The sequence below is a fragment of the Solanum stenotomum genome, chromosome 5, assembly GCF_019186545.1.
Source record: "Solanum stenotomum isolate F172 chromosome 5, ASM1918654v1, whole genome shotgun sequence".
Lineage (NCBI taxonomy): Eukaryota > Viridiplantae > Streptophyta > Magnoliopsida > Solanales > Solanaceae > Solanum > Solanum stenotomum.
The window spans coordinates 59145072-59156374 of NC_064286.1; the positions used below are offsets into that span (position 1 = coordinate 59145072).

Sequence of the window (11303 nt, forward strand, 5' to 3'; positions counted from 1 at the left end):
GTTGGTCCCGTCCAAAGGTTATCGGAAATAGTCTCTCTATCCTCACAACGTAGGAATAAGATTAAGTACACATCACCCTTGACCCCACTTATGGGATTATACCGGTTATGATGTTGTTGTGGTCCTGTCCCAACTTGGCTAAATCAATATTTTGCACCAAACATGCATGACTTTCACTTCACTCATACTATGACCTAAACAAAAAAATCCTCCAAAAGCTTCTCTTATTGTCTCATTGTTCTGTTACTTTTAAGCCTTCCAATCAGTTTAACTTGCTTCATCTTTCAGTTAAGCTTCTTCATATTGAATTAATTCATACTCAAAATGGGATGGACAAATTCTGCCAGAAGAAAACTCACTTTGCCCATAATCACAGCCATCGTCTTTACCTTCTTAGTCTTCATTTTTCTCTTGTATACCGAAAGGATCACAACTATTTCGAGGTTTAAGCTCAATTGTCCCAAAAGAAATTCTGCAGGTGTACCATCTAGTTGATTAATTTCGATCCCAATTGCTGTAATTCTATTGTTTTTTTTGTCATTGTGAACTTTTTTTGGTTTCTTGTCTTAATAGATGATAGAGCATTGGAGAGTGATTCAATAGACAATCCAGGAGACGATATTCTTGATTTTGATCCTGATGAATGCAGTGTCAATCATGGGAAATGGATGTTTAATTCTTCGATTAAGCCATTGTACACAGACAGGACTTGTCCGTATATTGATAAACAATATTCTTGTATTAAGAATGGTCGAAATGACTCATATTATCTTCACTGGGAATGGAAGCCTGATGACTGCATGTTACCAAGGTTAGCAAGTTACTCAAAGTTTCAATTCTCTGTTTCTTCGTAAAATTAGTCTTATATTGCTCGAACTTTTCAATAAACGCCACTAGATGTATGTTAGATCCTTCAAAAGTAGTGCATTTTTGGAAGTTCACACAACACATTGCAAAATGACATCTTGACAATTAATTCAGGTTTGATCCTGAGATTGCCCTAAGAAAGCTTCAAGGGAAAAGACTAATGTTTGTAGGGGATTCACTACAGAGAAATCAATGGATATCTTTTATTTGTTTAGTTGAATCTGTAATCCCAAAAGACAAGAAATCCATGAAACGAGGCCGCGTTCATTCTGTATTCAAAGCTAAGGTAATTCACCATAAAAAATCTTGTCTTTTTCAAGAATTTGCTTAAACAAACACGGGATTGAAGTTCGAAAAAAATGTGATGTAACAGGAATATGATGCCACCATTGAGTTCTATTGGGCACCATTCTTAGTGGAATCTAACACTGATATTCCTATTAAAAGTGATCCAAAGCAGAGAATTATCAAAGTGGACTCAATTTCTCAGCGTGCCAAAAATTGGTTAGGAGCAGACATCCTTGTTTTCAATACTTATGTTTGGTGGATGAGTGGACTCAAGACCAAAGCACTGTAAGTTCTTTAATCTCGTGATCTTAAACATGTCAGGCGGAAAATTAGAATTAAGGAGCTGTCAGAACATTCTTTTCAAAACGGACTAAAAAAGAAAAGTAAGACAAATAAATTGAAACAGAGACTATATACATAAGAAAAAAGTTGACTGATATGCACATTATAATTTTAAACTGATTAAAAAAATGCAGATGGGGTGAATTCGAAAACGGAGAAGAAGGTTATGAAGAATTAGAAACAGCAGTTTCCTACAGAGTAGCATTAAGGACATGGGCAAATTGGATTGATTCAACAATTGATCCAAGCAAAACAAAAGTTTTTTTCACTACAATGTCCCCTTCACACCAAAAGTAAGTCATCACGACAAACAAACACGTCAATTTCTTATTAAAATCGCGTTAAATTCTGTAGAACTTAAACTCACACAACCTTTTGCTATCAGAAATAAAGAATGGGGGAACGTAAACGGGATCAGGTGCTTCAACGAGACGAGACCAGTAACGAAGAAGGGTCACTGGGGAACTGGTTCAAATAAAGAGATGATGAATGTTGTTGCTAGTGTCATGAGGAGAATGAAAGTTCCTGTTACAGTATTAAATGTAACGCAACTATCTGAATACAGAATCGATGCACATACGTCGATTTATGGTGAATTACAAGGCAAATTGTTAACAAATGAGCAAAGAGCAGATCCATTGCATTTTGCAGATTGTATACATTGGTGTTTGCCTGGAGTTCCTGATACTTGGAATCAGTTGCTTTTTGCATATTTGTAGCACAAAAAAGTGTAATGCTAAAAAGTCTAAATAGAGTGAAAGAAATTCTTTGGTAAATTCTTGTAACCACACTGAACGCAAAGTAATGTTTGGTTGGTCAAAATGTTTTGAAAAATAATGTAATTATTTTTTAAACAATGACTTCCCGGGTTGTTTATAGGTCGGTTTGTTGTTTATAGGTCGGTTTGATCCAGTTTATGTATTACTAGTTTGGTTTATGATTTTTGGTTTGTAAACGGGATAAAATGATAACCAAATCAATAAGATATTTGTCATCCATTTTCAGCTGATTGCATTTTGGTTCTTAATGGTAAGTTTTTAATTTAATTGATAAGAATATGTTCAGCTATTTTATTTTATTTTTGCTTTTTTCTTGTTTTCATTTGTTCATATATATATATACACGCTTTTGGGCATAAAAATCTTACATAAATTACAAGCAGGGAAAAAAATTCTAATAAACTATTGCTAAAACAAATTTGTTTTCTTTGTGGTTAAGTAGCAAACTTGGATGTAGTAGCGCTAATTCAACAACTATAAAATGCCAAAGAAAATACAATTTGTATTTAAAAACTAAATCCACTATTATATGATAAAGGAATAAAATGATAATTTTAGTAGAATCTTATTGGATTATCAATTTAATCATTAACTAAAATAAAAAAATCTAATGAATAGCCTAATGAAAACTTTACAAAATCATTTAAAAGCGGTTAATTCAATAACCAAATACTGATAAATCAGTAATTTTTTTTATTTTTTAGTTAAATCAAATAATCGAAAAACGGTAAGGCATGCCACCTCATTAATCTCTTTATAGCATTGTTGAATTTTATTGTGAAGACTAGCGAGAAGATCTCCTATCATTTTTATTTCTCTTTATGTGAGTCGTTCCAGCTAAAAAAAATAAATCCGTATAGATAGTTTTTCTTTAATTTTTATAATGCTAGATTTAAGGTAAAATGTAATCTATTTTGAAATTATTCTTTCTAAAACATCTTTATGAATTTTGAATAAGATAAAAGAAAACTTGAAAGGAAGAATGAAAATAGAATATGTTTTTGATAAAGATTAGAGTGAAATTTACTATGTGACAACATGCGATTTGATTCAATTTTTTCCAATTTAGATCAATTTTTATTTAAACTGTGACCACCTTTAGTAACAATAGTTCAATGTAATAATTCACTATTTATTAGTATATCAAATTCGCTTGTATTGATTCGTTATACATATACATCATAGAAAACAAATGCAACACATACAAAATGAATTGACACATTAATACAGAACAAACCGATATAGTTACAAGCAAACAAATACAAAGTAACATATAACACTTTTTTTTAAAAAAAAAAAGACACGAAAACTTTGTAGAGTTGAAGTAGGTACTCTCTTTATTTTTGATAAATACATAACACGTGTTTATCCGCTTAGGTAATTTTTCTTCGAAAAAGAAATGGAAATTTTCACAAATAACCACTATAATAAATTTAATTACTATGTTTCATAGTTATAATTTGCATATTTACGGGTTGTACCTACAGTTTAAGCCGTCTCGTTTATATAATTCGCGGGTGAGTTTGTATAAATTAGTTGGTACATTTGTATAATTGAATTATTTTTGTACAAACTTGAAATAACTAATTTATACAAACACAAACATCTGAACATTAAATAGTTATACAAATTATATTATACAAAAGTTATACAAATTTCGAATTATACAAACTTGAAACCTTAGCCCACGTAATTATTACTGGATATTAATTGCGAGTGGTAATTAACTAAAATTATAGCTATGATGACTAATTAATTAATACAAAAAAGTGATTTCGAAATGCTTACGAATCCAAGCCCATCTGTGAAAGCCCAACAATCTCTTCTCGTCTATTTTCGAAGTTAGAGTTCAAATTTCTGGAAGCTTCGGGAACCTAATATAGCTGATTCCTTGTTCCCCAAGTTCCCAAAATCAGAACCAAAAACAAAATTTCGACATATTTCTATAGAAAAGAGTGTTGTAGGAATCAGCTATGGCGGGAGGAGGAAACTTTCTTCAGAGGGTCATTTCTTACGTAGCCAACGAGTTGATCGTCAATGGACTCGCCAACAAGTAATCTATTGTTCTTTGCTTTTGGTTTATTTTCTCTTCTATTTATATTTCAGTATTTTCTGTAAAGGGCAAATGTGTATTCGAATATATTCATACAATCGATTGAAACATGTTAAACCTGTTTGCTAAACATACTCTGTTATTGTCTTCAGTTAACAATTTATAATCTAGCTCGCTCTTTTCAAGTTTGAAGTTATCACAAAATGATCGAGTAAGGTAGGGATGACGATGAGGCGGGGGCAGTGTAGTTAACAGTGTTTGCGGGTTGAGTTTAGGCCATAAATTAGCCCAACATAAAGTTTAGGGGTGTACGGAGTAAAACTCGTCAAGTTGATCAGTCAATGAGGGTACATAAATTCAATCATTAATTTTTGAATTGAGAGAGTTCACCAACGTGTTTGGATTGTCCTATCAAGTGTGGGGGTTGTTGTTGTTGTTGTTGGAGTATCCTATATCAAATTTGGGGTTGTGGTTTTAGTACATTTCATCTTAAGCTTGCCAAAGATGGCTCTATAGGCTTGTAGGTTGTAATGATTGTGAAGATGATGGAAATTTAGCATTATCATACAGCCATACACAATCTCTATTTTATCTTCTTTTTTATTGAGAAAGTTTTTAGTATCTGTTGCACTTTTGTGTTGTGCTGGCTTGAGGGAATGATTTTCTTCCCTTTCAAAGTGAGTTGTGTGTTCCTTTATGTTTTATTTTTTGATAACATTGGTGTTTGTACTATCTTGGGTGCTCTTCGACTAATTTCAATTTCAACAAATGAAAAGACAAAAAGGAATTTCTTGCAGCTTTAGTTATACAAAATATTACTATGAAGTTGTTGCATTTCTATTGTAGCTTTTTAGGCAAGTTATAGGTTCAATAGAGGCAGTCGTATTTACAAGTATTACCACTTCTCGCTTACGTTGCTGACTACTTGTAGACCTCCTAGTTGATATAAAATTGTTGATAGAGTGAAAATGATGTTGTGTGCCAGGAGCTAATTTTGTAGGGAGTGTTTGGAATTACTTCATGTGACTGACCTATCAAAAGAAAAAAACACACGCGACTAGTTCTCTGTTTAAAAGGATAAACTGTTCCTACGACAAGTGGAAACAGATCCCTCTGCTACCATGGGAAATCTATTTTTTTATTTTTTGATAACATTGGTGTTTGTACCATCTTGTGTGCTCTTCAACTAATTTCAATTTCAACAAATGAAAAGATAAAAAAGAATTTCTTGCAGCTTTAGTTATACAAAATATTAAGAATCTGTGAAGTTGTTGTTGCATTACTATTGTAGCTTTTTAGGCAAGTTATAGCTTCAATGGAGGCAGTCGTATTTACAAGTATTACCATTTCTCGCTCATGTTGCTGACTACTTGTGGACATCCTAGTTGATGTAAAATTATTGACAGAGTTAAAAATGATGTTGTGTGCCAGGAATTAATTTTGTAGGGAGTGTTTGGAATTACTTCATGTGACTGACCTATCAAAAGAAAAAAAAAAAAACTAGTTCTCTGTTTAAAAGAATGAACTATTCCTACGACAAGTGGAAAAAGATCCTTCTGCTACCATGGGAAATCTATTTTTTCTTTCTTTTTGGGATGTCCTCTAGTATGAAGGCTGAGATATTATACTGATTGATTGTCTTGGAAATATGTCCACTAACTGTATCTTTCTTTTAATCTCAGCCAAAGTTTTCAAAGGTTTGCCGTAAGGACCTCGAAGAGAATAGATGATATATCTAAAATGGGTAACTAATATACCAATATCTCTTCCTTATTCTAGTCAAGTTTTCAGGCTGTTCTGAGCACATCTGTTTTCATACATGCAGCTGTGCAGACCAAGCGAAAAATTGCTGACCAGATCAAGGATGCGTCAAAAAACTTTGAGGTTTTAACTGTGAAACTCTTAAAAGTAATTATAACGAGTCTCAAACTAATGAGTAATTTACTAACTGATAATTTTTCTGCAGTCTTTCAAGAACAAGTAACTTGGAAGCAATGGTGTAAGGATGTACAAAGTTTCCTTTTTCTCCCTAACTAATTGAAGAAAATTGAGTCCTTGTTTCTGTGTGACTACAAAGCCTCGAGGATAATTGCAGTTCTGTAATGTGGCTTTGTTGCACATGGAGGTGTAGAAGTGATCTTAGTAATGATGCCATAATGTTGCATCGTATTGTTTTCCCATTTTTGTCGCTTTTGTGATGCGTTTTGCAAGTAGCTTGTCAATTTCGAATCATGCCTCTAGAAAGCATGTGAAAAAAGTGCACAGAGTAGCTGCTCAAACTTTGGTGAATCTATGCTCTATAGCTTGACATTTTATCTTTTATGTACAGGAGAGGCTATGAGAATTGAGAACTATGCACACCTTTAGTCTTGTACTGAATTTTCTACAAGCACACAGATTTTGGAAAAGCATTTGTTCATTCTTTTTGTAAGCTTAAATTAGCCTAGTGATTTGACCCTCTTTCTTTGTAGGTTTGGCGTTTCGTATGCCCATGATCATAAATCATAATTTAAAAATATCAAGTCATCTTAAAATACAAAAATAAAATTAGGTTAAATATTTAATTGACCTATGTAAAACTAGAACATATATCCAATATTATTGTTAGCCTTTAGTGTCGAATTGATCTTTTTTTCTTTATTATTAATAGTATTGCTTTGAGTTTTTTTTTTTGAGTTACTAAGATATGTGGGCTATCTATAGTTCTTATTGAATTATTTAAAAATTTTAGTCTAAAACATGAAATAATATGTTAAGATAAAAATTCTGATAAAGTTTAAGAAATATTTGTAAATTATATCACAATTGTATAAATATAATGTTAGATTGGTTTGAATTCTTTTTAGTTAAAACCAAATCAAACTAATTATGATCCATTTTTTTTCAATATCAAACCACTAATCAATTGTTATTATTCAATTCAACTCAAATAATCAATTTAGTGCAGTTTATCGGTTTTCCTTTGTACCCCTAATACTCATTATGAAGTGTGCATGGCTAATTTTGAACCAGTCTTTTCTGATGACCTAACAAGTTCAAATGGTTAGACTGTCTACGTCCAATGAGAGTTTACGTACACGCTAGAGGATTATAGTGACTTTTTTTTTTGGTTTTCCACTTGATGTTCGGAGCTCATATTAGAGCCCCGATTAAATTCGGATCGCGCACGGCAGGACCTATTCGGGAGTGGCGCTCCCAACAAAATTTTCTCCATACTCAGGATTCAAACTCGAGACCTCTAATTAAGAGTGAAACAGTTCTACCACTACACCACAACTCATGGTGTATAGTGACAAAACTGCTTCTTATAAAGTCTTGCCAAGATGTACAAGTTAGGTTTTATTTTTTATTCAATTAAAGTCAACATTTGTTACTTAGAAATTAGAATACTACAAATGGGCGACTTCGACTTTTTCCGTCCACCGGCTGAAAGAGAAAAAAATGTCACCTATTTAAAAAAAGAAAAAGAAAAAAAAGAATACTACAAATGAATATTTTTTTTTTAAATAAAAAATAAAAAATAAAAAATAGAGAAAACATAAATGGGGCAGGACAATTTTTTTTTGAAAAAAGCTGAACAGAGCAGAGCAGAGCAAGGCAGGTAAAAATTTTACGGGTGGAGGTTTATCCACTTTGCCCTATTTACATCCTTATTAATATATATAGTGTTTAAGAGTCGTCCCACTTGACTCTAATGTTATGACCTTTGAGGTCGAACCATTTTTCGTGTGCTTCGATTAATTCCACGGAATATTTATCAACTTTTACTATCAACAACATATACGAGGTAACTGTCCACCCAGGCTAGGACAAGTGAGAAGAAGCACCTACTTTTTTTTTATCTCCATTGAAATTTGAATATGAGATTTTGTAGCTCTCAACTATTTCATTAACCATTATGCCACACCTTCGGGTGCAACCCCAAATCACCAATTGTATTTGGCTCTTTGCATTTATTAATATATGAGAATTTTGAGTTTGCATCATCTTGGAAACTCAAAATCATGAACCCAAAACAAATGGTTTTGCTTGCTTTTTATATCTGTGTGTTAATATTGAAATTAACCATGGCCCAAACCATCACTAGAGGTACCAATGTCACAAAACCAGGATGCCCTAAGCAGTGTGGGAATATAACGGTTCCGTACCCATTCGGTATTGGCTCAGGCTGTGCTTTTGATTCGGGGTTCGAAATTGACTGCAACATTTATATTAATGGTTCTCAGAAAGCCCTTATAGGAAAGTACAATATTGAAGTGTACGACATATCGGATGCTGAATTGCGCATCTCCTGTGACTTTGGTTGGAGATGTTACGACTCCACCGGAGCTCTGCTCGATCAGGATATGGTTTCCATCACATTTTTAGAATCAAGTCCGTATAGTTTCTCTGCGCTGAACAGGTTTACTGTAGTTGGTTGCGATGACTATGGTTCCATCTCGGGGCCTAACAACTTTGAGTATGGCTGCAATGTCAGCTGTACAAGCAAAGAGGATGTGATGAACGGAGGAGAGTGTATGGGAAAAGGCTGCTGCCAGAAACAGATTCCTAAGGGCTTGAAATACTACAACACAACCATGTCTAGCACCGGAAACCATACCGACGTTTGGTCATTTAATTCATGTGGGTATGCATTTCTGGGTGAGGCTGATCGCTTACATTTCCGAGGCTTGCCAGATCTAGGTGATGATCTAACTGTTGATTATTTTTATGAGAGGTTAAAGGCCACTGTGCCCATTGTGCTGGACTGGGCCATTGGGAGTCTTACTTGCGCGCAAGCTCTGAAAAGAGAGGATTATGCTTGTAGAGAAAATAGCCACTGTGTTGATTCGGATACCGGTCTTGGTGGCTACCGCTGCAGCTGTAATACAGGCTATCATGGCAATCCTTATCTCAATCAAGGCTGCCAAGGTATATATAGGAACAAATTTGACACCTTTAAACCTTTATGCTGCATATTTGATCAACTCATGTGGTTTGATATAACAGTATTCTATTTATTCGGTTTTACCAGATATTGATGAATGTGCTGATCCAAGCGCCAATTCGTGTGAAAGGATATGCATAAACATCCCGGGGAGTTATAATTGCTCTTGTCCTGATGGATATACCGATGATGGCAAAAATGATGGTCGTGGTTGTATTCCTCCCTACTCTGTATTTCCATGGATCAAATTCTCTTTAGGTAAATGTCTTGGAAAACTTTCTTAACCACAAATTTTGGTATTTATGATGATTTTGATCTAAGACAAAGATCAACTCAATCTTTTTTCTTTTTGAAATCCAGACTATGTTTGAATAATACAGAATGTTTTTGGAACAATAAAAGTTGAATTCCACCTAATTATTCAGGTATCGGAATTGGCTTTATCTCCCTAGTGGTTGGTATAACCTGGCTCTATTTCAGCATCAAGAAAAGAAAATTGATTAAAGTCAGAGAGAAGTTCTTCCAACAAAATGGTGGTTTATTATTGAAACAGACGATCTCCACTAAAGAGGTTGGTGTGGAAGCAACAAGAATATTTACAGCTGAGGAGCTCAACAAAGCTACAAACAATTATGCCAATGACAGAATTCTTGGTCGTGGCGGCAATGGGATTGTATATAGAGGTGTGCTACGTGATACTCGCATAGTTGCCATTAAAAAATCTAGAATTGTGGACGAGAGTCAAATTGAGCAATTTATCAATGAGGTGGTCATTCTAACTCAAATCAACCATCGAAACGTGGTAAGACTATTTGGATGTTGTTTGGAGGATGAAGTTCCTTTATTGGTTTATGAGTGTGTCTCTGAAGGAAATCTTTACGAGCACATTCACAACCAACGTGGAGAGGGTTGGTTAACTTGGCAAAACCGTTTGAGAATTGCAGCAGAGACAGCCACTGCACTTGCTTATCTTCATTCATTTGCATCCATGCCTATAATTCATAGAGACGTTAAGTCTGCGAACATATTGTTGGATAATGTTTACACAGCTAAAGTGGCAGATTTTGGAGCATCAAGGTTAATTCCTCTGGATCAAACACATGTGGCTACATCAATTCTGGGGACATCAGGATACTTGGATCCTGAATATTTTCGCACAAGTCAACTGACTGACAAAAGTGATGTTTACAGCTTTGGAGTAGTTCTGGCAGAACTTTTGACAGGGTTGAAACCTGTAATTAGAGATATAAACGATGAGCAAAAGAATTTGGCTGATTATTTTGTTTCGTCCTTGAATAACAATCTCTTATTTCAAATTATTAATCGTCGTGTTCTGCAAGAAGGGAATCTTGAGCAACTTCAAAAGATGGCTGAGCTGGTGAAGAACTGTCTTAACTTGCAAGGAGAAGATAGGCCTACAATGAAGGAAGTGGCTATTGAACTTGAATGTTTGAGGAAGTTAACTGGAGTCTCTTTGTCTAATCAACATGGACAGGGAGATAATGATCATGATGACTTATCAGATCTTTACACAGTTCCAATAGACCCCTATGGAAATACTCCCAAATCAGATAGTTCTCACATACTGCATCCTACATACATTCCAAGTTGATGTTATGTAGGCTCCTTTCCCTTTTACTGTCAATTTAGATTTTTCTTTAAGATGCAGTGTTGGAGATTTTCGCACATATCATATATAGTACCTTTTGATGAAACGTGTCCATTTTTATTGCTAGTAAATCTGATTAAATTGTCGGGAAAAAAATCACCCTCCTAGCAGCAAATTTAAGGATTGTTTTAGACCACAAGTTTCAAAAGTTTTCTTTTTCTTCCAGTCAAATGGTGCCGCATAAAATGGAACGGAAGGAGTATCTAGCGTAACACTATGAGGGTAAGATGTGGTGGAGGATTCCCACTCCAACAAAGATGACTTCTAGGAATCAGAAACCTAAAATTTGGCTTTGTTGCATATGGCAATGTAGAAGTGGTCTCAGTAGTAATGTCATTGTTGCATTGTCTGTGCTATTTTTTTCCCTTTGTGATGTGT

The 11303-nt window shown here is 34.3% G+C and overlaps 3 protein-coding genes across 3 annotated transcripts; all 3 read left to right on the forward strand.

Moving 5' to 3' along the window:
* The first annotated feature begins 324 nt into the window (after positions 1-324).
* Positions 325-2285, forward strand: LOC125865323 (protein trichome birefringence-like 3). The gene is made up of 6 exons (XM_049545526.1): positions 325-478; positions 574-811; positions 982-1153; positions 1241-1440; positions 1632-1790; positions 1883-2285. The coding sequence occupies exons 1-6, from the start codon at positions 325-327 to the stop codon at positions 2214-2216; spliced, it is 1257 nt and encodes a 418-aa protein (XP_049401483.1). The 3' UTR covers positions 2217-2285.
* Positions 2286-4172: 1887 nt separating this feature from the next.
* On the forward strand, positions 4173-6801 carry LOC125865604 (uncharacterized). Its single transcript, XM_049545806.1, has 4 exons — positions 4173-4329; positions 6012-6073; positions 6155-6213; positions 6296-6801. The coding sequence occupies exons 1-4, from the start codon at positions 4250-4252 to the stop codon at positions 6311-6313; spliced, it is 219 nt and encodes a 72-aa protein (XP_049401763.1). The 5' UTR covers positions 4173-4249; the 3' UTR covers positions 6314-6801.
* Positions 6802-8393: 1592 nt separating this feature from the next.
* On the forward strand, positions 8394-10887 carry LOC125865453 (wall-associated receptor kinase 2-like). Its single transcript, XM_049545651.1, has 3 exons — positions 8394-9240; positions 9344-9514; positions 9682-10887. Exons 1-3 carry the CDS (start codon positions 8397-8399, stop codon positions 10866-10868), a joined length of 2202 nt encoding a protein of 733 aa, XP_049401608.1. The 5' UTR covers positions 8394-8396; the 3' UTR covers positions 10869-10887.
* Positions 10888-11303: the final 416 nt, after the last annotated feature.

Excerpts from the sequence above, each read along its gene's own strand:
- LOC125865453 (XM_049545651.1), top strand. The coding sequence starts at position 8,397 with ATGGCCCAAACCATCACTAGAGGTACCAATGTCACAAAACCAGGATGC. Across the intron at positions 9,241-9,343 it reads TCTCAATCAAGGCTGCCAAG|ATATTGATGAATGTGCTGAT; the intron begins GTATATATAGGA and ends CGGTTTTACCAG. Across the intron at positions 9,515-9,681 it reads ATGGATCAAATTCTCTTTAG|GTATCGGAATTGGCTTTATC; the intron begins GTAAATGTCTTG and ends CTAATTATTCAG.
- LOC125865604 (XM_049545806.1), top strand. The coding sequence starts at position 4,250 with ATGGCGGGAGGAGGAAACTTTCTTCAGAGGGTCATTTCTTACGTAGCC. Across the intron at positions 4,330-6,011 it reads GTCAATGGACTCGCCAACAA|CCAAAGTTTTCAAAGGTTTG; the intron begins GTAATCTATTGT and ends TTTTAATCTCAG. Across the intron at positions 6,074-6,154 it reads AGATGATATATCTAAAATGG|CTGTGCAGACCAAGCGAAAA; the intron begins GTAACTAATATA and ends TCATACATGCAG.
- LOC125865323 (XM_049545526.1), top strand. The coding sequence starts at position 325 with ATGGGATGGACAAATTCTGCCAGAAGAAAACTCACTTTGCCCATAATC. Across the intron at positions 812-981 it reads GATGACTGCATGTTACCAAG|GTTTGATCCTGAGATTGCCC; the intron begins GTTAGCAAGTTA and ends CAATTAATTCAG. Across the intron at positions 1,441-1,631 it reads GGACTCAAGACCAAAGCACT|ATGGGGTGAATTCGAAAACG; the intron begins GTAAGTTCTTTA and ends AAAAAAATGCAG.